Source organism: Anthonomus grandis, chromosome 3, assembly GCF_022605725.1.
Source record: "Anthonomus grandis grandis chromosome 3, icAntGran1.3, whole genome shotgun sequence".
NCBI classification, from domain to species: domain Eukaryota; kingdom Metazoa; phylum Arthropoda; class Insecta; order Coleoptera; family Curculionidae; genus Anthonomus; species Anthonomus grandis.
The window spans coordinates 15,398,893-15,423,311 of record NC_065548.1 but is presented as its reverse complement, the minus strand read 5'-3'; the positions used below and the strand labels follow the sequence as shown (position 1 = coordinate 15,423,311).

The 24,419-nt window shown below is 31.6% G+C and overlaps 2 protein-coding genes across 2 annotated transcripts; one reads left to right on the top strand and one right to left on the bottom strand.

The window, feature by feature from the left end:
- Positions 1–79: 79 nt before the first annotated feature.
- On the bottom strand, positions 80–13,814 carry LOC126734269 (uncharacterized). Its single transcript, XM_050437812.1, has 4 exons — positions 13,657–13,814; positions 4,880–5,067; positions 4,712–4,822; positions 80–290 (listed from the first exon to the last, which is right to left on the bottom strand). Exons 1-4 carry the CDS (start codon positions 13,792–13,794, stop codon positions 80–82), a joined length of 648 nt encoding a protein of 215 aa, XP_050293769.1. The 5' UTR covers positions 13,795–13,814.
- Positions 13,815–14,065: 251 nt separating this feature from the next.
- Positions 14,066–19,871, top strand: LOC126734569 (uncharacterized). Its single transcript, XM_050438258.1, has 4 exons — positions 14,066–14,236; positions 14,299–14,489; positions 19,520–19,630; positions 19,694–19,871. The coding sequence occupies exons 1-4, from the start codon at positions 14,099–14,101 to the stop codon at positions 19,857–19,859; spliced, it is 606 nt and encodes a 201-aa protein (XP_050294215.1). The 5' UTR covers positions 14,066–14,098; the 3' UTR covers positions 19,860–19,871.
- The last annotated feature ends 4,548 nt before the right edge of the window (positions 19,872–24,419 follow it).

The following is a 24,419-nucleotide window of genomic DNA, read 5'->3' as shown; positions in this document are numbered from 1 at the left end:
CGTAGGTGAGAAGTAATACATTCTATATGCCCTAGTTAAAAGAAACGGCATTTATAATTTTTATTCAAATTTATTCTAGTCAATTAACATTTTTTTCGTCAATACCGTATGCTCCAGAATAATGCCCTAAAGCCATATCTATTAGGGAAAATGGGCATGGAAATATATCAGAACAGTCGTCATTTTGCCTCATATTATTTTTCTGTAAGTTATTACTACCAAGTTCTGCTGCCCAGTGATACACTCTATGCTCGTCTGGTTCATGTGCCATTATTGGATCTGTGGGAAATCTAAAAAAAAATGATAACATAGAAAAAAAAACAAGATTAAGAAGTATGACGACAAACTTACGTCATATATAAGGCAACTAAGTTTGACTTATTAAATTCGTTTATTGGACGCTACTACTTAAGAAGCAAGTAAGAAAGGGTACGTAAAAAAGATGACATAAAATGGACTCTTTTAGGTCATGTTGTGATTAACAGATTGAGGACTATCGAAATTTTTCCACATGTATGTTATTAAATATATAGCAACATAAGTTCCATCATTTTAAAGTATGTACGTTTAATTCAGGAGCTGAACGAGAACGACGTTGGATTTTCGTGGAAAACCACGACATATTTTTTATATCTTTTTGTCGGATAAGTATTTATTTTAGCTTCACGACATAGTAAAAAGTCATAACAATCTATATTAGGTAGATGAAAATATACTAGCAAATACCAGCATAAAGTAAATAAAAAAGTATTTGAGGGAGTATTTATGGAAATAATAAATACATAATAAACCACTTTATATTTTTTGGTAATTTTGGTGGAAAATTGATTTGAAACTCTTAGAAGTATAATTTTCCCTTCGGCATGAATTAAACCAAGCATTTGCGCCCAAGCACAACCCAATTTGTACAACATCCTTGTTAGATCATAAATTTTAGATAAACATTTTCTTTGGCTTTAATTTGGAACAAGCACATATTTGACTCCACTGACATTTTTCTATGAGGTCATCTTATATCTAAGCTTAAGGTTACTTTTAATAAAGTTTAACGTCCTTAGTGGGAAATGGAAAGAAAGTGTCACAGGTTTAGGACTTCAAATAAAACTGATTTTATTTCAGAAGAATTCCCGACGTTTCGGCCTTTGCTTAGACGATCTTACGACGATTTACATCTTCAGCCCATCTTCAGGGCTATGTAAACAGAAATAGCCCTGAAGATCGTCTAAGCAAAGGCCGAAACGTCGGCAATTCTTCTGAAATAATATCAGTTTTATTTAAAGTGCAAAACCTGCGATACTTTCTTTCTACTTAAGGTTACTCTGCTTGACGATTTATAAAATCATATAAGTTTTGAATGCCACATACATCCAAATTATATTAGAAATGCAGGTAATGCTACGAAGAATCCATAGCGGCTGGATGGTTCCGGCAATTACGATACCATATTAAGTATATAATCCACAGAATAAGATCTTACTAATCCGGCAGTACTACCTTCCTAATGAAGCAAATAAAATTACTGGGTTTGCTTTCCTTAATGTTCAGCTATATTAAGCCATTTGTTTCTCAAGTGAGTTAGCATAAAATGCTAAACATTCACAAGAGTCACGTTTAGGCGACTTAGGCGTTCGGTTCACGTAGAATCTTGAACACTAATTTAATTTAGGTGATCTTAAGTATTGTTGTTAGGACTTAAATCTTTTTTTTTCGATACAGCTGAAAGGTCTATGTGAAGTTAAATTTTCCTGGTCCATAAAATCCATGCTTATTGGGAGCATGCAAACTTTTCCATCTCAATGGTCCATTTCATCAAAAGTTTATTTTCCAAATAAAATATCGAGTCCAAGTTTAGTTGTATGGCTGTATGTTCTATAGAGATGTTTTTGCTATTAATACGATTCTTGTTTAAATCTATTGCTGTTAAATATCCTAATATTATGATATATATTTCAGTATGCAAAATAATATATATTTTCCTAAGTGGTTTTTGCAAATTTAAGTTCAGTTTTGATATAAAAACTCACGAACCAGCCCCATCGACCTATTACGCGTGATCCTATACGCGAATGTCTTATAATTTGTTTAGGTTTTCTATTATTATTCATCTTGAACGCTTTATTGATGTAGGAGTGCTCAATATTTATTATATCTATACCAATTCTTAGGTAAAATTAGATACCAATAGCCTGGTTTAGCGAAAGTTCGATTTGGCTACTGTAACCTAAGATTCAGATTGTAGAAGAAAACCTCAGGATTATTATGGAAGTTTTTATTGCCTCTGTAATATTAGATAGTTTATTTTAAGCATATTTATGTTCTGACTTTGGCAACCAGACCATATTATCGTGAAACAAAGATTTTATTCAAGTACAGGCATCCCCTTTCATTCCCACTACTTTTCGGCATAAGACTAGTAGTCATTTATCTAAAATGACTCCCAAATATTTGTCCTCCTTAGTAAGACTTATGCCAAAAAGAGAGGAAAGACGCAGATTTCGTTTTCCCTTTTCTACATTTAACTGATTAAAAATTATTCTACATCTCTATTTATTATATCACTTAGAATAACCTCCAACCTACCGAAAATAATATATATAATAAATATTCGTTTACTAATTAGTGAAACCAGTAAGTTAATCCACTATTGTGTTCCACAGTAGTGGTACTAAAACTCCACCTGAGGGCATTCTTTGGACACGAGTGCTGTGGAGTCGTAGCATATTTTTCATATATGAACTTCTGATTAAGAAGACATTCTTTTCCAAAATCTTTCTTTAGCGTATAAAAGCAAAACCGCAATCATCAAATTTGATACATTTTTTAAAGAATACATTTTTAATGAGGGATTGCTGATTTTGCAATAGAACCTCAATTGATATTATTAACTGAATCTTAATGTAATATCCCACAAGTCCACAAAATATGTAAAATTATAGGTAGAATCTAAATATCACACCATAACCTCAATTTCATTAAAAAATCAGACTTTAGATAAGACAATCTTGGACTAACATTGAGAGCTAGACCCAATAGACCCAATTCATTAAGTTCTTGATGAATGTGACTTTCTAGTTTCGTCGTTAGTTTAAAGTTTTGCAATAACAATTTAATTGAAGTCGAATACTGAAAGATCGTTTAGTAATTCGAAACGATATATTTCTCACAACACATAAATCTGAGGAAATTAATAAGATGGCTTGAAATATTGGTAATTTTGGCTATTATTACGCTTACTTGAACGCGATTTACAGGATTTGGTGGAATTGTTTTGTGAGTAGTAATATTTTATATATTTATTCCTTAGGTATTTCTTATCTACAGGGTGTCCCATTTTGGGTACTTTTGCGGGATATCTCCGTTATTTTTAGAGATAGAGAGTTGCGGTTTTCGCAACACTATGCTACTTTCTTGTAAAACTAAAGATGCTGTTAACAAAATTTTCATAGCCCTTTTTTTTTAAGATACGGGACATTTTTGAAATTTTTGCATTTTGGGACTCCCGTCGTATCTCCGTTATCTGTAAAATCAATAGTTTCTGAGCTATAACCGAAACTTATGTTTTTTTTAATGGAACACCCTGTATATGTATAGTTCATAGTATTGGCCTTTTTTTACCTTTTTAAAAATATATAACAGTATGGACTTATTTTCAAAAATACGCAAAAAAATTACAATTTTCTAAATTTAAATGATCAAATTTATAATTTAAAGGGAGGCCATGGCTATTTATAACAAGAAACAAAAAAATGACAAATAAATTGTTTTTTATTAAATTAACATGTTTCTTTAAATTAATTGGTAACATTGATTTATATCTTACTATTATCAAGCATAAGTTAAATTAATATTAGTATCTTTTGTATTATTTTATTTTTGTAAAATTGGTGGATACCGTTAATAAATAAATAAAATAAGTAAAAAAAAATTATGGGGGTATATACAAGACAATACAATAATTTCATAGAACTTCAAGACGTAATTCATTTAGCATTTCAAAATCTGAGAAGGAGACAAATTATTATTTTGAATGCTATTAAAAGGGCTACAAAAATGTGCCAATTTTATATCAGAGAAGATGGTGGTCATTTTGAACATCTTTTGTAAAAATGTTGTTTTGTTATATAGTTGTTTTCTTATAGTGTTTGTTAAATTTATATATTTGTTTTTTATGTTCCTTTATTACAAAAAAAAAATAAGAATGATGCAATTAGCCAATCGTCGTTATTAATTTGTAACTTTTTATTTGTCAATTATTGTTATTCATCGCCTACTATTAAATTATGCATTTAATTTAGAAAATTCTTAGTTATTTGCTTATTTTTAAAAATAAGTCCATACTGTTATATATTTTTGAAAAGGTAAAAAAAATACCAATTTTATAAACTATAAATATATAGAGTGTTCTATTTAAAAAAACATAGGTTTGGGTTAAAACTCAAAAAGTATTAATCAAAAAATTATATCTATACCAGTAGATTCTATGGAAAAAAATCTATAAGAATGAGCTTACTTTTACAAAAACTGTAAAAATAACGGAGATATGACGGGAGTCCCAAAATGCAAAAATTTCAAAAGTGCCCTGTATCTTAAAAAATAAAAGGGACATAAAAAATTTGTTAACAGCATCTTTAGTATACCCAAAATGGGACACCCTGTACATATAAAAGAAGTACTAAAAAGTAGCTACTAATATTCAACCACATTTACATACCTAAATATTGTTGCTATGATATGGTGAATTAAACTATCCTCCCTAGGCTTAAAATGCCTACTTGCCTCGCATAAGCTTCGCAAGATGCAAGTCCTGCCATTATAACCCATTCTAAAATAAATTAAAAAGAGCGTAAATAAATTACCAAACATATATTATAAGACTCACGATTGCAACAAAGTCTCCACTTTTGAGTACAGATCTCTTCGATTTCGTCTCTTTTGGGAAGCACCGTAGTATTCCAATAGAGGCCTCGTATCATTTGGTAGGTCGTAGACTAAGCCCCAATTAATACCTTCTGAAAAAATTGAGGCACTGTCTGTTATACCCATTTGAGATGTTAGGCACCAAACAGCCTAAAACGCAAAATAATATTTTTACTTAAATAGATAGCCACATTATAGCATACAAATATGATAAGTATCATTACAGTGAAAATGTGTCTATGATTGAGATTTTTTTGAGCAGTTTTATACGTCATATTCCTAAAATCTTTTCAACATATTTTTAAAAAGGATTTAAGGAATATGTATAGACTCTTAGAGACATTATATATGCCTCTCTCTTGTCTCCCTTACTTTCGAGAGGGTATGGTGACTTCATATCTCAATTGCTCGGATCTCTCTCCATCTTTCTCTGTCTTGAGCTGCAAGAAAAGCAGAATACCGTGTAGACCGTGACCAATAATTTGTTTGGTTTAATTTAACCAAGCGTTGGAAGACCTTCTTTTTGGCCGTACTATTTATTTTCCCCTCCAGAATAAGATTTTCGATTGGTTTTATGATTGGTTTATCCTGGTTGATAGCCTTGTGGGGACTTTTAGTTTCTTACTCATTAGTATGATGTTTTGTATATGATATTGCAGTATTATATGAAGCAGAATTTTGCTTGCATGTAACATAGATTACTGGAACATTCCATGTTCCCAGTTTAATGGTTGCTCTGTATTGGTTGGCATCCGACTTGCCAGGTCACAGTAAGATCAATTCATGTCTGATAAATTAAAATGTTCCAACTTAATAGTTAAATCAAGCGTACCTCAAAGATTGGTGGTTGGTTCTTTTTTCAACTTGAGAAAGTTAAATATGAACTAGTCTTGACAAAAAAAATTGTTTTTTAAATATAAAATTTTAAACGACAAATATTGATTGAAAACTTCTATTACTTCATTTAAAAGTACCATTTAGTAATTAAAACGCTTATTAACATTTATTTTCGAAATTATATGCTAAGAACTACTTTGCCATTAAAAATAATATTAAACTCCATATCAGTATGACTTGACTATTAATGGAGAAGATGATGCGGCAACGGTATTCTATGATTTGTTTGAAAAGCATTTGATGCTCTTGATCATTTATTATTGCAGGTAAAGTTTAAGTTTAATAGGTCCATTTCGTTGCTTTTGATTGATTAGCATTCGAGTTGGCAGGTCACACTAAGATTTATGTCTGGTCAATCAAAATATTTTATATTAATAGTTGAATCGGGCGTACCTCAAGAATCGGGTCTTGTTCTTCTTTACTGATTTCATTAAACACCGATGATACGAAGACAAGTTAATGCTTGAAACGCTTTGAAATTCTATAATGTTATCTCATGGGTTCTTACCCATGACCTTTTAAAATAGATGATTTAATTCCATCAATTAAATTATCTGTTTTAGCTGCTCTAATATTAAGATGATTTATTATTGTTGTGATGCAAATATACTTCTATTTAATACAGGAAAAATGAAACATCTTGAGGTTGAATGAGAATTGAAAAATCTATTTAATTCAGTTCAATAAATTTTTGGGTAATCAGCTTGACAAACATCGTCGTTGGTCTTATAGTTATATTTATCATTAGTTTAGGTACATTTACTTCATACAGGAGCCATTTTGATGCCACCATATAAAATTAGCAGAACCGTATTTTTAGAAAAGAAAGCTATTTGGTTTATTGCCAATAATGAAAGAAGAGAGGATTGCTGCAGGCAAGGTTTCATAGATTTCAATATCCTTACTCTTTCATCCTTATACAGAGCATTTCTTAAAGATATGCCAATATCTAAGATCTCTTGAATCCATTTTAAGAAAAATATTCCATGCATTTATGTTCTAAATATTTTTGAGATAAGAAGTGTTAAAATTAAATAAAACAACTTTTTAATATTAACTAAGATATGTATGAATCAAAATGCATTTTCTGATGTAAACATATTTTTATTTTGTCTTCTAGTGGCGTATTATTGCTTTTTCTTTTTCCAGGCCTAATCTATACATATTATCTGCTAGGCCAATTTTCTGGACCTATAATGTCTTTGTCGGCAATAAACTATGCTAATAATAAATTTCAATTAAATCAGATCAATAAATGATTTTGATCAGATCATCTAGAATGGATAGAATATTTACTATATAAATACATATACACATAATAGCTTACTGATTTAAATTGCGAATTTTTGCACAATTTTGTTTGATTCAAGTCATATAAAAACTTATATGAAGAACATTTCAAATTTGGTTCATCAATAGACCTTATTCCGTTGCCTCTATTTGGCGCTGCATATATGTTTTATTTTTTGCTTTTAACTTCCTAACTACATCATTTCCTCGTTCTCTTTCTTGAATACGCAAGGCGCGTAAATAAAAGCTCGTTAAGGTTAACCGACTGAACTTTAGATATCCGCCTTTCTACTTAATGAAAAAATACCCTTTTTCGTATCAAAACCAACGGGAAAGCAAAGGGCCCTAAAAAGTAATTTTTCTTAGTAGTATCGTAAAGGCTTTGAGAAGAAAGAATTAGGCTTAGCTTTTACTGAAGTAATAGTTAAAAATCCCTCAGCGATCTCAATTTATGAGGCATTGCAAAGTTTTGCTCTTTGTGTAGTGAAAATTAGTAATTAACATTTTCGAAGCCTTGATATCTTAATAATTTTTTATAAACGGAAATATCTGGAGGAAATAACGGAAATAACTTAAAAAAACTGATAAAAAAACATTATAATAATAATAATACTACATTTGTATTTCCTTTATTATAAATTACTTCAAATATCTGAATTTGAAAAATAATTCTAAAGCCCTGAAAAAAGCAAAACACTACAAGAATAGAAAAGTTTAAGGTTTTAAACTCCAAACATGTTTAAGACTAGACTTTTTCTACGACAATCAATTTAAATCACAAGACAGTTTTACACTAACCAAGAATCTTTATTTCATTCTCGATACGTGTTTCGCTAATGTTAGCATCTTTGGGAGAAGATAAAAATTAAAGTAAAACTACTTCCAAATAGTCTTATATATTAAAGAAATATTTAATATCGCGGAAAATTCAATGAAGCATGGCTGAACAAAGTTTAAATACCAAGTTAACTATACAATTTACTCCTTGGACCTTTATTCCTTTTAAGAATGATTCATTCATTTTAAATATTATTATATGGATTGATTGATTGCTGTATATTGAGTATTGCTGTTACCCTATAGTAGAAACAAAAATAAAATAGGACCAATTGTTTTTACTACAAAATCTCCATTTTACAATATTTCGAAGTTTTTCTAAAGTAATATATGACACTAAAATTATCTTATGAATATTTCTCAGTCAAAGACAATAAATATTTTATTCAAACTCTCACGAGATGTGTTTTTGGAAAGTACCTAATGGTATCGATAATATACGAAAAATAATTTAATTTACAAAACTTTGCAGGTCTCCAAATATTTTTTAATATAATAATTAGTATTTAAATGATATTGTAGACATAGAGAAACTACGTGAGTCTCCGTCACACCGGAATGACACAAGTGGTATACCGCACGACGTCTCGAAAGTTAGCAGGAATCTTTCGGAACAGCTTTCTGCCGAGTATATAAGGAGTCATCGATAGTAGTCAGTGCTAAAAGATGTATGATTACAGAAATTAGAAAAAAAGATTTCAGATCTTAAATCTGAACTGTAAGATCGGAAGTAAATATGAAGTAATAATGAGGTGATATCTAAAACCCAACTTGAAAAAAAAAAAAATCTTGAAACGTTCAAGATTAATGAATATATAAAGTCTTAAAAATTGAAAACCTAATCTTGATTTTCAATCTTCAAAATCCACAACTTATTACAAATTATTAAGGAATCCATTCATCTAAATCGGGTGAATTGTGTAAGTGAGAGTCTGATAGATGTTATTTGTGTTGATCGTACCGTTAAATCAATTAAATCAGGAATATAAGATTTGTATGATATGACTGTTCATAAGCTTGTTTATTGTTATTTAAATTCTAAATTTATAGATAAATCTAAAGAGCCCTTTGCTGTTTAAACATCGGGACTTCAAAAATTTCAATAAAGACTTATGTAATGTTTTTATGTATAATATTGACTTTAATTCCGTACTTTCACAGTGAATTAGTGAATGAATCCATAGACCTTTTTGCCTTCAAGCTAAATACAGTTTTTAATTCCATTCATTCAAAACTATCCGATGTAGAAGGCAATATCAACCTTAAATAACTGACACGATTAAAGAAATTAATTAACTAAAAATGAAAACCGATAATTAGTACACAACACACACTTACTTTGTCAGCTGCAAATTGTTATCTCGATCTGAAACATTATTTAACTTCCGCCATTCGTAGTGAGAAAAGAGTCTCTATGACTTTTGAATTATTGAAAGTTAAAAATAATTAAAACAAAACTTGGTCAAAACTAAGCACTTGAAATATTCACTAGAAAACAGGTTACAGGAGATGGAGAGATTATACATATACAATTTTACTCATTTAATACTATGTTTCCCACAGCAACTGCTTTCCAATTTCGCAATACAACTGAAGATGATTATATAAATCTCTGAAGAGAATTAAATCTAAGTGCAAGGACATGATCAAATAAACTACGACATGCTATTTTTTAGTATTGATTTTATTGCACCTGTAGTTACCAGTCATTTTAATATTTTCTGCCATAGTAATCCCACTTCCCAAAGCCGCTAAAATTACATCATTGACTAAGGTTAGATTAAGATCCGTTTTATCGATTCGTGGGAAAATACTTGAGCTACTGGTTTATAATATGGTGAATGAGTTTATTGTTTTCAAGCAAATACTACTAACTATTTAGTCGGCTTTTAGAGCTTATCATAGAACGGCAACTGCGCTTGCTGATATTACTAGTGATACCTTTTGGATTACAGTAAGGGTTTTGCCCTTACTAACTATGATATACACTTTTTGCTTTTTCTACTAAAGCATGTAAATGGCCTTCTTCGTATTTAAATCATGGGAAGCAAATTGTGGAATTAAGTGGAAAAAGGTGGAATCGTCATACTGGTACCATTACTCTTTACCATCTATACCGCAGGTTTATCCAGGGAATTGAGTTTTGTTAACAGGGATTTGATTAGAATTTCAGGTATTAGTTTTACAGGTTATTGTTTAACACAAAAAAGCGTCCACCCAATAACTGGATCAGATTCTATAAGGTCCAAATATAATCTTTTTAAGTTTACTTGCCTTCTATCAGATTCGGAACCTGAGGCTTGTAATATTTTGTACGCTTTCAGGCATATGTACGGAAAAAGCTTACTCCTGTTTCCATATAACTGAAATATTATATGCATTTAAACATATTCTCTAATAAAAGACAATAATTATGCTGTAACCCGAAAAAAGGAGAATTCAACAAAAACTTACCATAACATACACAAAACACCTATCTTTGTTTACTTAAATAGTAGGTGTTTTGTGTATGTTATGGTAAGTTTTTGTTGAATTCTCCTTTTTTCGGGTTACATAATTTTAATTATTGTTTAGGTCTGATGATGCTCTAGTCGAGCGAAACATGTAACCTTCGTTATTTTATTAAATGTATTTGTGATGCTGTAGATTTCGTGTTTTTTACCTTTTATAAAAATATTAGAAATTTGTTCTCTTATCGACAGTGTACTGAAGCAAAACTTCTTTCAAGTTGATAATAAATTATATTATCAAAAGTCTGGTCATGCAATGGGTTCCAACTTGTCACCTTTTCTGGCAGAAGTGTTTATGTTTTTTCTTGAAAGAGAAATCTCAAATTGCGAGATTTATAAAAAACATATAAGATGTTGGTATAGGTACGTCGATGACATATTTACAGTTTTCACTGGTTCCACGGAGGACTTACTGGAATTTCAGGCATTTCTAAACTCTATCAATCCTTCTGTTCATTTCACTCTCGAACAAGAACAATCAGGCAATCTACCTTTTTTAGACCTCTTAATTAAAATAACAAACAACATAAAACTCGAATTTAAAATTTATAGAAGACCAACTCCTACGGATAATGTTATACCCTTTTGTTCAAACCATCCAATTAATCAAAAGCTTTTCGCATTTAACTCACTTCTCCACCATCTTTTTAATATCCCTCTTTCTCAAAAACATTTTAAAAAGGAACTCAATATAATTTTTCAAATTGCTCGGAACAATGGTTATCCTGACAAGATTATAAATTCTCTTTATTTTAAACATCTTTAAAAAAATTTTAAATAAGCCACATATATACAAAACCGATGGCATGCACAGAAGCATATAATATTTTGGAAACATATCCCATCAGGTTGCCAAGAGTTTGTCGAGGGACTCCGATGAGCGGTTGCGTGTTTGTTTCAGAACTTCGAATAATTTATCAAAATCTCTAGCCAACACCAAAGATAAAATTCCCGTCACACACAGATCTTGTGTTTACAGACTAAAATGTTCTCATCCTGACTGCAATGTGTGCTACATCGGACAAAGCGGAAGGAGAATCGAGCCGAGAGTCAAAAACATAATAAACTCATTAAAAAGAATAGAAACCGATTTATAACCAATACCACTTCTCCTTTCGCCAATCATATTATTAAGACCGGACATGGGTTCGAGCCTGAGGCAGATACCGAGGTGCTCCATGTTTGTCAGAAGAGGTTAAGGTTGGATCTTTTGGAAATCCTGGAAATAAATAAAGCCATCAAATCACCGGTTTACACTTGTATTAATGAGCAAACTCAATTTGAGAGCAACACTTTCTTTAATTCCTTGGGCCCTAACAGTAACACTGACATTTGATTTGATCTGACTCATTAACACACTTTTATTTGTTCATACCACAGATTTAACTAGCTAACGCAAACTAACTTTAACTTGCGTTAGCTAGTTAAATCTGTGTTCATACCCTATAACACTACAGTCCGATGGTTCTCTCTCACTCGCTCCCAGTACTCAGTAGAAATCTGCTAACCTCATAATGTTCAATTTTATTTTAATTTTAACTATTCACTAGATGTCGTGCAATGTACTATTCAAGTATTGTTTATTATTGTTTAGAATTTGTGTATGTGTTAAGTAACCCAGTAAGTATTTTATAATTTTCCTAATTTTACCTGTATTTTTTAGGTCATCTGTCAAGGAAAAAAAATGTTCGTATATGTTTTTGACTGTTGGAAATATATTTTAGAGTCTGATGATGGCAAGAACACTTGCCGAAATGCACTCATCACTCCTGAAATCAGAGGATTAGCATTTTATTTGTGGAGAAAAGACTACCCCTTAACTTTTCAATATTAATTTTTTTAGTTTACGCAAAATTATAAATACTAATACTAATACCTTAAATTTTACATATCATTAATTTAAGGCATTTTGATTGAATTTTTCATATTTCTGCACAGCCAATAATCAAGTTTAAAAGCGGTTTGCATACAAAGGTATTCAATTTTTCAATGAATTTTACAAACTTATAGTTAATTCTAGCCAATACTCCTTTAAAACGACATATTTAAAAAAAATCTGGAACAAGATTGGTAATCCACAACAGTTTATTAAGCTAGCATTAGCGTTTTAACCTTTTATGTAAGATTCTATATTTGTATTTTTTAGATGCATTTTGTTTGACTTGGTGGTATGGAAAATCGCTACACGCAAGTAACACCCTTTATGTTTTGTATAATTAACTATGTACTTTGCACAATAAATATTTCTATGAATATGACTATGACTATAAAACCTGTTAGTAACAATCGAAAATTGCATACCAAAGTTTTGCAATATTCAAAAATCAAAAAAAATCTTAACAGCGATTTAACTTCAGTTTCTTATAGTAAATTGTATAGTTTAGTTTGTTCAGCCATGCAGCCTTTATTGGATTTGCCACCCTATTAATTACACGCTTAGTGTAATATAAGGGCACATGTAAATAGTTTTAGTATATTTTTAATTTTTTCTTGAAGTGGCTAACATCTTTAGTAAAACTGTTACTAACCTAAACGTTACCTTTTTGACTTAGGTAAAACGAAGTTCTTTGTTATAAATTATTTCGTATTATCTGTATTAAATAAAATTACTTCAAAAACCTGGAATTAACTAAGCTTAAAATAAACTAAAAAGTCTAATCTCTTCTCTACTCATATATAATTTTACTTACTATATATTTGTTATTGAATATACTACTAAATGCCTAAAAGAAGCATAAATATTATTCCATTTAATATGTTACTTTAGTAGCGTAGTTATTTGGTTTTAGCTTTAGTAGAATATGGGGCCAAATAAAACTTCAAGCCTTTTAAATTTTTTCACTTTATGTCAATACTTCAGCCTATATTACGCATTCTTTAGGGCGACAATAACTTAGGGTCTTTTTTATATAGGCTCAAATGTTGGCATAAAGGGAGAAAAAATAGAATTGAAGTTTTATTTGACTCATATCCAACTGAAAAACATATTTCAACCCATGAAATAAAATAAAATAAATATTTTAAATACCTGAAAAGAATAATTAACATTATTGCCAAAAAAATCTCTATAAGAAAAAAATTTAAGAATGTCTTCAATGTTTTTTCTTTTTTCTGCTAATTTAACTCAATTTGAGGAAAAATTAGTAGTAATGCCCAGCTCATTTTGAACCTTTATAAATCTTAATTTATTTAATTTTTGTCTTACCGAAAACGCCGCTCCCTCGGGAAAAGCAATATAGCGTTTTTTTCTCAACAACTTCTTTTCATTTCGAGTCCTGCATTCTCCCGTAAAACATATACACAAAAACACCACTAAATATATAAAAGCTGCCTCAGTTTTCATCCTTATTTCGTCAAATTCGTCCACTAATTACAAATCTTTTCTAGCAAAATCACTGCATCTACATGATACGGCGCTAAATGGAGAAAGTAGAACAACGGCTACATGACGAATATTATTAAATGCACGAGAAATATAAAGAAATAAAAAAAAACATCCTATATTAAATCGGAAAAAACTCATAAAAATATAACTGTAGAGCGTAATTTATTTGGTCAATAAAAACGATCTAATTTTGAGCCCAAGCACGAACAGTTATGGTTGTTACCTTAATGTTATTTCTTGGCTGGTACTTTTCCTTTATAAGATGCTAGTGACACTTTTTATAGTTTTTGTTTGCTTAGTGGGTGGAATTTTAGCTACAAACTTCGATAATAGTGATTTTTATGCCGTAAAACATCGCCAAAAAAGATACGTTGGGTTTCCTGAGGGATCAACTTTTATTGTAAGTAATATATTTGTAAGTAATTTACTTTAAACCTATGGTTATTTTTTAAATATTTTTAGGCTACGCTATGCTTAACTTTAAATATTTTAGAGAGAACAGAGAATATATTTTTAGAAGGAATCAATTGGGGTATTTCCTATGACTTGCCTAATGCCACTACTATTCAAGAAGTATTTAAACAAAATAAATTTGCGCATAAACGAAGGCAAAGACGGGACTTGTATAATAGAATGGAGACTGTTTTAGAAAAGTAAGTGAAATTTGAATGTCATGAATACAGTTACATATTTATTTGAATCATTTGAAAAAGTTATGGATAATAGTGCTCAATAAGGGTTTACATAAAGCTTAAAATGCTCTGAAAGAATATATCGAAGATTTTTAGCATAAAATAATGTTTAGTTATAGTTAATACAAAATAGTTAACTACAAAAAAAAACATTGTATACTCTCTAATAGATTCAAAAATATTAATAAACTTCAGGTATTTAAAAAATTTGGAAACGCAAAGATTTTGTCTTAAAAAAATTATGACACTAGAGAATTAATATGATTTGCGTATTACGTAATAAAAGTCAAAATATTGACCGTAATAAGCGCCAGAAATTTTAAGAATAATAAAAATCCGTGTTTTTTATATTATTAATTTCTTTTACGGAATATACTGGCACAAAAGGGCAATATCTATATACAGGGTGTAAATAAATAGATGCGAAAAAATTCAGGAGCTGATTCTTGGGTAAATTTTAAGAAAAAAACTTTATATGAACGTATGTTCTAAAAGTCCTAACTTTTGAGATACCGGGTGGTAAAGATTGAAGAAAAATATATGTTTTTTTTTTATAATATCTGTAAAACCCCTGTAGATATTTTAATATTTTAATAACATTTGAAATGCATTTTCTATGCATCAAAAGGCATTTTCTGAGACTCACTGATTTTTTTATTTGTACCAGTGACGTTAGTGTAAGGTTTAAACTAAATATTTTTGATGAAAAATATGGTACAGCACTTTTTTATTTTTTTTTTGTTTTTATAATTATCATTTATTTCTGAGCAAATTTAATCTCTTGACTTTCTTTTGTCCGAGGTTGCGTATTTGATTAAAAAAATAAAATCCATCTACCTAAATGTATTACGTTTATTATTAATGTTTAGATGTGATTCTAATTTTTGTTCTAAACCAAATTAAAGAAATGAAATTAAATAATTATTAAAAATGTTGAAAATGACCACCCTCTGCCATTATGCAAGAATTTATACGTCTCCGCAATTGCCGATGAAACCGATAAAAAATACCAAGTTTTTAAATGACCCCATGTGGTAAAATCTAGTAGATTCATATCTGGTGACCGAGGTGGCGAAAACTGAGGACCGCCTCGGCCTATCCAACGATTTGGCTATGTTATGTTTTGTCTAAATAACGACCTTCTAATAAACTAAAATGAGCAGGAGCCCCATCGTGCATAAACCACATTACTCTTCCAACACCTAGAAGTCCTGGAAGTATGTCTTGGAGAAAACGAGTGTATATTTCCCCATTCAATCCCTGTGGTACAAAATGGGGGCCAATAAGGTGGTCTCAAATGATTCAACAACAATTTTCTTTAAATGTATTTCCAACCCATACATTTAAAGAAAATTGTTGTTGGGTCTGAGCTTCAACTATAGTGTGGGGTTTTTCATTTGCCCAAATGTGGTTACTATGGTAGTTAATGATTGCCTCTCTGAAAAAATTAGCCTCGTCGGTAAACAGAATCTGCTTTAAAAACTGAGGGTTTTGCTCAATAACTTCTAACATCCAACGAGAAAATTCAAGACGCCTAAGAAAATCTCTTGGTAATAGAGCCTGGACTCGTTGTACGTGATATGGATATAATAATTGATCTTTTAAAATAGTCCATACCATCATATGATTGACATGTAGCTGCAGACTTTCTAGTACTGGTGTCAAGTTGTTCATCAATTAAATTAAGTACTGCTTCTTCCAATTCCGGTATTCTAATATTGCGTTGGCGACCACAATCATGCTTTCTTGGTTGAAAAGTTTCAGTTTCTTGTAGTCTATATATTTACTTTAAATCTGGCCTGAACGTCACTGATACAAATAAAAAAAATTAGTGAGCCTCAGAAAATACCTTTTGATGCATAGAAAATGCATACCAAATATTACTAAAATATCTACAGGGGTTTCATAGGTATTGCAAAAAAACATATATTTTTCTTCAATCTTTAGCACCCGGTATCTCAAAAGTTAGGATTTTTAGGACATACGATCATATAAGGCTTTTTTCTTTAAATTTACCCAATAATCAGCTCCTGAATTTTTTTCGCATCTATTTATTTACATCCTGTATACTTAAGTATCACAAGTAGCACCAGTACTACAAATGTGTCTGTGGAGATTTTTCTTAAAGTTCAAGTTGTCAGGTTCGGGAAAAAGTGCTTTGGAAGTTAGATATAGCGACGCTTTAAGCAATTGCAGATGCACTTGATATTCATGATTCGTATCTGCTTGTCGAGTAGATCTTTTGTGCAGAGCTTTAGGTGAAATGAAATAGGCCAGTTTGGAATAGCAATTACCGAGATAGTATCCATTAAATAGAGTCAGATCCACCATCTTTCTTCTATGCGTCAAACTATGCAAGCTTCTAGTTATCTCTGGATTTCCTATAAGACGCATGACTGTCTTCTGGATGGAAGCAAGCATGCTTAAAGAGTTACATTTTTATATAATGTTATCCGCAGAGCTGTAAAGTCTTATCAAGAAGGCCGTTGATATATAACAGGAAGAGGATAGGGGACAAGATGCATCCCTGAGGGTCACCAGGAGTAATTTGAAACCTCTGCGAAGTGCGTTTATCAATGATAACCTGGATGAATTGGTTCTCAAGGAAGCCTTTAAACCAAGCAACGAAAGTTGGTGGCAAACCTCTTGGTTTGGTCTCTGGATTTATTATATTTCTCGATAGGTTCGGTCCAAACATACGTGACATATTACCAGTAGACGTGTGTTTTCGAAAACCATACTGACAGTTTCTAATGATGTTGGTGGGCTTCAGGTATTTTAAAATTTGCTGGTTGACAAATTTCTTCATTATCTTAGTGATTCCTGAGACCAAAGCAATTGAATGGTAATTGATGGGCAATATCTTGTTACAACATTTTTTTTTGAGTATCAGCTGAATCCGATCAAGCTTTCAACCTCCAGAAAAAATACCTCTTCTGTATAAAAGAGAAAATAGTTTGCACAACGGTGGTGTCAGCACGACCGCACACTTTTTTAAAGTTATTGACGGTATTTTATCCGGTGTCGGTAGTCTTGTTAGTGTTGAAGCTTTTGAGAACTTTTTCAAGGTCTCTGGGACGAAAGACTGGCACGAAGAAGCTTTTCTTGTGAGTGATGTTATGCCTTATGAATCTACTATAGGATATAACGTTAACATCTGACTCAGCCAGGCTGTCTTTTTCATTGCGGTCATTGCATCTTCTCTAGTTAATGGACGAATTTTTCATCTACAGAAGCCTTGACCTATTTTTGCTACAAACCAGAACGATTTTGAGTCATTTGGATCATGAAGAAGTTTATTCTCCACTCTCTCATTATATTTTTGTTATTAATCGTCTGCTTGCACGCGTTTCTCACGGTAATAAAGTTGACATGATTTGCAGAGCTTGGGTGTTGTCGCCATTAACAACATTTTTGTTGTTGACTGCCTTTGTGTAATTTTTATCAAACCGTGATTTGATGGCAGAACCGTTTTTCAAGGTTACCATACCTTTTAAAATTACCTCTAAAATCTCTCTCGCAAACGCTGAATGATCATTGGTCCTAAAATAGACATTATTCCAAGAAAACGAAGATAGTAACTATTTTAAATGTCTCCAGTTGGCTGATCTATAATGCCAAACTCTACGCGCTATAGGTGGATCCCGAGCTTTCATTTCTAGTTCACAGGTTGCGGTTATTAAGGAGTCAGGATCCGTAGCGAGAAATACATCCAGGAGGCTGTAAAGTCTCTCTGCCTATTAAGGATTCTGGTTGACTCCCGTATAAGGTGCAATAGGCCGTAACTAAACACAAAGTCCCCTGATTGGCGTCTCTTATCATCGGTCCTTTTAGAATGCGTAACCAGTTGACATTAAAAACGCTAAAATCTTCCGCAATAATCATTTCTGTCTTTTGGATCGTTTGCTAGCAGATCTTCGATTTTATTAGGAAGGTCGGTAAAAAGCCTTCTGTAGCATGTATGTATGTGTGTATCGCTGGGTGGTCTATAGAGGAACTAGGAATACTTTATGCATATTTCGGTTGTTACTATATATCATCGAACCCTGGGAGTTCCAGAGCTTCTTCCCGCTGGCAAGACATGCTGCTTTTAATGAAGACAGCAAGTATGAAGTTGTGCCAAAGTCGAGTATGGAGATCGGATCCTGGATACAACATATGAACCTTGGTTGTGTCTGAGTTGGCTTTCGTCTCTGCTAAAGCTTAAAAGTGAGCTCTGTTGTTTGCAAATGTTCGTAGAAGGCGATTACGTTCCCGTTAGGACCCTGTTATATTACATAAATCCACTCCTAAATGTTTCACGCCTAATGGACCCCTTAAGATTAGCCTCCACGCGAGGATCTGAAGGGGAAGCTGTTTTAACTTTGAAATATTTTGATCCAAAGGAGATCATTGTGCTATTTTATAACAACAATATATTTCACCGAAGAAAAAAAGAATAAAGAATTTTTTGGATAAAACAACAGTTACTACCCAATTAGTTCTTCCAATCTTCGATATCCTCTAGAGAAAAGTTACTTATCGGTGTTTCCTTATGTGCTAGTATAATGCTATGCGGTCCAACCAACTCAGTCCTTCAGTGTTAAAATCATGGTTTACGCTGGAATAAGCCGCCAAAACCTAAATCGCAAGTTAAAAAGAGAATGAGACAGTTTCTCGTACTTCCAAAGAATACATACAAGAAATGAATTGACTAGTTGTGTATATAGAAATCATAAAGGGATCCATATTGAATTGCATATTGAAACAAATGGCGCCTGTCAATAGTTACTGTACTCAACTAATATGAGAAGGCAACAGAAATCTACAAATAAACAAAAAATGTTATCGAAAATAAATAGAAAACTTTAAATCTTTCAATGTAGCGAGTCACCTCATTTCTGACTGCAAATATATGAATCATTACTCAAAATTTAATCCAAAATAGTACAAAAAAATATTTGGAATTTCTTCAATGCCATATAACAACTATATGTTCATTAATATTTTAGGATGGGATTTGGTGGTAAGGCTTGCATCTATAAAGCACTTTGTGAAGCTAATAGAAAAATGGATAAAAAACGAATAACTCTTGCCCAAGAAATTCTGAGACAATTTTTCACGTAAATATTTTTTTATTTTTTACAGTACATTGTTATCAATTTTATATTTGCATATCTTTGTAGGTACCCATTGAAACAACTTTCATACTTAGAACCAGATGAGCATAGAAAATACCATTGGGCTTCCAGATATAGTAATGAAAATCAACATTTGGACTGTTGGCAATTATTTCCAGACTGTACCATTTCTATTGTTGATATGGCCATGGGAACTTATTCAGGCTTATGAGAGAAATTTGATTGTAAAATAGACAATAATAAAACAGATTTTGTAAATATTTTTTATTATAACATTTAGAGTTCCTTCAGTATTTTATCTTGAACCTTTATTATATATCTCAATGATATATCTCAATGTTTTCAATATTGAAAGTTTGCTCTTTATGCAGATGATCTGAAAATCTTTAGACCGCTTGCATCCATAAACGATTGCTTACTAATAAAAGAAGATTTTCCAGGTCTGGAAAATTATTGTGAACATATTTTAAATGTAGATAAATGCTAATGTACCTTTTAAAAGCAATAGAAACAAAATTAATTATAATTATGACATCATAGTCGTAAATCGACATCATAATCTTAGCAAAATGCTAAGATCTAAGATGGTAATACCTACAGTACCGCCGAACACAATATAGATTTCTCTTTTCATCCTCAAAATGCCTTAAGGGTGTATTGAGATTTGCCTTTTACATTTGTAGAGTTTCCTTTTGGTTGATTGTTTTGATAAAAAACTGTATTTATTTTTAATTTTTTTAACAAATAAATTACAATAGCTGGATTGCTAGACAGAGGATACTGTAATGGATTTATCTGTTTATATCCCAAATAAATAAATAAGTAAATTTCTTTCTAACCGAAAAGAGAAACAATCTTCTTCCTTTTAAATAAACACTAATATATTACTGTTCCAATAAAATTGGTTTGTTATTCCGGAAGTGTAATGTTCCAATCCATACGGATGCAAAGTACCCTTTAAACATCAAAGCGGGTCTCTGAGATGTTTGCTTGGAATGTGGCTATTACGGCCCGAGGGCAGGCTCTCTTGGACATAGACAAACAGTGCTCAGTGCAGTGGTAGCATTAGTAAAGCCAATTTGTCGGACGATCCAAAAGGGCTGTTAATCCTTATTATTAAACGGGTGGCTTTTATATTAAAACAAATATTTGGTTGGTTTTAACATAATAGCTAACTTTCTTCATAAAATAGATGCTGTTCTTTATCAAACAGCTAACGAAAATAAAAGAATCTTAACTTATGTGATTAGGTTTTTTTGTTTAATATATAATAATTAATAAATTTTAAATTTAGATAGCAATAAAAAATATATAATAAAATGCTCTTCTTAAATATGCCAAAAACCATCCATTGCAATTTCATTTGATATCATTTTAATAAGGTTGTCAAAGAGTATTTAAAAATTTTGGTCTGTTAGTGCTTAGCTATGTAGCTATAACATTCATAGATGATAGATATCTTTTGGTTGATCAATATATACCAGGTTCAAGGAACACATGACGTATTTGAAATATAGTAGGCTGGTTGGGTTAACTGGTCATTCCGTGGAAATTAATATTTTTTATTAATAAATTAATGAAACCTGTTAGTAATAGACCAGCTAGCTAGACTTGTATATAGGATACTATATAGGGTACTATAGTGTGGTAAATAGGGACAAGGGTTCCATTGCATATAGTTCGTTGTATCCCTTATCGAGTATTAAGAACCTATTCAGGATCTATTCATGTATATCATATTATTTGTTTTAAATTCTTCAGAATGTAAAGAATAGACTGGTATTTTAACCGTTAAAAGTTCAATTTTTTGAACATTATTTCAAATCATCTCGTACAATAAAATCACTTATGGTGTCATAATGTTGCAAAAAAACATTAAAAGAACTTTTTAGGAGAAAGGATGGCACATATTCACTATTTACGAAGTATCGTTTATGTTCAGGACAAATTCACTTTTAAGGCCTATAATTACTTTTAATTCAAAAAAACAAAATGGTAAATTCTTCGAAAAAGACATTCAATTTCTTGCTTTTCTTTAAAATTACTGTTCTAGTTCACTACAGTGCATACAAGAGTGGTAACTAGAACATATAAATCTTCAATGACGCGACAACATTAAACATTTAATATCTAGAACATACAAATCCCTAATGAGATAAAACAACCACACTATATTGTATTAAGAGATTGCATAAATAAATAGAAACTTTTGATAGACTTATTCTATGCTGTGTGTTTCACTGTATGCTAAAAATGTCAATATTATGCTAAAAAGAAATTAGGAGAGTATTTAACGCAATTTTTGAGTCTGAAACCTTAATATCTTTAACCACTCCAGCTCCGCGTTCTTGGCTGTTGCTTATTTTTAGTTTCTATAGATATTGATTTAACTGAGAGTCGTGGTCATTGAAAATTTTCATAGGTTTGGGTACTTAATGAATTTAATTAGTGTCGACTCAATGGTATTTAACGAGCCTACAAGACTGGTTTATAAATAATCTTCTTCTTGAAGTACCTACATATCTTCCTTTATGGATGTAGGCTATCACCCTGGTCCAAATTACTTTATTCCCTGTCGCAATGAATAGAGGTGACATTCCGCTCTATGTATATACGTAAATTTCACATCCACAATGACTCCTACTGACCTTTACCCTCTATTTTCCCCTGAAGGATGAGTTGAAAAAAGTGGTACTTTTGATTTTGCATGTTATGTTTGAAGTATTTCGATTTTTTACGTTTAACATTTGTAAGTTATTCTAGTCGTTCATCCACGCGTTGCAATTCGTATCGTTTAACGCGCAGTGTATCCATTGGATTCTAAGTATGGAGGATTTAGAGTACATACCATTTTAAATTTCTTATTCTGGCATGGATATTGAGGGTGCATAGTATGTTCTGATTCAATGAGTTCTTCAGTAGCATCTGCTACAAGGACAGTATCATTAATATATCTTAGATTATTTATTATTGCTCCGTTTATTATGTTGTTTAGTGCCTTTTTAAATGGACGATCTGAGTATACGATGAATAAAAGAAGCGACAGTATATAACCTTGACTCACTCCTCTCCTTATGGTAAGCTCTTCCAATATTTCGTTTTCGACTTGAAAAATGGCTTTTTGTTGCAAGTATAGCTTTGATATCATATCTGTGTCTCTATCGTCAATTTCAACTGATTCACGTAGGATTGAGATGAGTTTATTAAAGGGATCTTCGAAATCTATAAATCATGCAGACACGTCCTGTATGGAGAATAAGGCCTCTCGGGTCCCAAGTCCCTTTATGAAACCAAGTTTCGTGTCCCTTATTTTCTCTCGAGCTGATTATCCTGTGGTTGAAGCATTTAGTTGAGTTCAACTTTTTGAGAAGTGGGATGAATGTCAACAACAGCCATTTGTTTGGAATTTGGCCACCTGTGTAAATTTTGTTGAAGAGCTTGATCATCAGTCTTATCTGTTCTGGATTTAGTAGTTTGCGGACTTATCCGTGAATCTAGTCTGGCCCAGAAGCTTCATTGCTTTTTAGTCGTTTGATAGCTGGTTTCACCTCCCACTGTGCGGTGAGTGGCCACTGTAGGCACATTGTTTTCGTTTCCGAAAAATTCTTTCATGTACCCTTTCTATCTTATGGGTTGTTAATTATTAATGATGTTATCATTTGAGTCTAAGATTATTCTTTAACTTTATCTTTAATATCTTCTCGTTACTTCCTTTACTTTCTTATGAAGATTAAATTTGTAGTGTTTTTCTTCCAAGGTCTCAAGATTATATATATTTTCATTTTATTCCACAGGTTTTGTATTTCTGTTTCGTGGTTGCTGTTTTTGTTTATAGTTTTGACTTCGTTTGACTTTGTTTATATATAGTTTTGCCTCTCTTTTATTTGTTGGACTGCGTTGTCTTGCTAGACTCATTTCTTTAGTCAAAGTTTAGGACAAGCGAATAACAGATTGTGATCTAATGGTATGTTCGCATTTGGGTAAGTCTTACAAGAGATAACCAGGTTGCGGTGTCTTCTGTTTATCATTACAAGGTCGATTTGATTCCTCATAATTCTATTATTGTTATTAGCTGGGGATATCTGAGTGTATAGCCTTTTGAAAAGTATTTTAAAAAAGGTGTTCATGATTGTCATATCTATTTCTTGGCAGAATTCTACTAATTTTTCTTCTCTCACTCTTAGTCCAAAAACACTAATCACATCTTTCCTTGTTCGATCGAAGCATCTATGTCACCTAAAAGTATGTTAACTTCTTCTTTCTTTGTATGTCTGAGAGCAATCTAAGCTATTGATAGTACTCCTCGATTTCTTGTTTTCGATTATTTTTCGATGTAAGTGCATATGACTTTATGATGTTAAGGTCAAATCAGTCTTTAATCTTAATTAAGGAGACTATATTCGAAATATGGATGAATTCTCTTACGCTGATGTTGGTTTTATTAAGAATGAATGCTACTTTGGTTCTGGTGGTATTGTTTCCAAAGAAATATATGTGGTGTTCATTCATGATACAGTACATTTTGCTGCACTGAATCTTAGTATGTCGATCTGAAGTCGTTTTATCTCTTTCACTATATTTGCCGTCTTTCCGGCTTGATATATACTTTGTACATTCCACGTGCCAATTCTCCTCTTTTGGTTCATTTTAAAGACCGGCGGATTCTTAGCATCCTTTAAGGGCTGCCCGGAACTGAGGTCTGTTGTTTGATTTTGCGTACCCAATGTAATATTTTGGGCTATATATGTAGGGGGTTGTTTTCCGTTGCTTT

Bases quoted from the DNA above. Each gene is read 5' to 3' on its own strand.
- LOC126734269 (XM_050437812.1), bottom strand. From the start codon at position 13,794: ATGAAAACTGAGGCAGCTTTTATATATTTAGTGGTGTTTTTGTGTATA. The intron at 4,823-4,879 runs GTGAGTCTTATA...AATTTATTTTAG, and splicing joins GTGGAGACTTTGTTGCAATC to AATGGGTTATAATGGCAGGA. The intron at 291-4,711 runs GTATGTAAATGT...ATTTTTTTTTAG, and splicing joins ATCATAGCAACAATATTTAG to ATTTCCCACAGATCCAATAA.
- LOC126734569 (XM_050438258.1), top strand. From the start codon at position 14,099: ATGCTAGTGACACTTTTTATAGTTTTTGTTTGCTTAGTGGGTGGAATT. The intron at 14,237-14,298 runs GTAAGTAATATA...AAATATTTTTAG, and splicing joins CTGAGGGATCAACTTTTATT to GCTACGCTATGCTTAACTTT. The intron at 19,631-19,693 runs GTAAATATTTTT...ATATCTTTGTAG, and splicing joins ATTCTGAGACAATTTTTCAC to GTACCCATTGAAACAACTTT.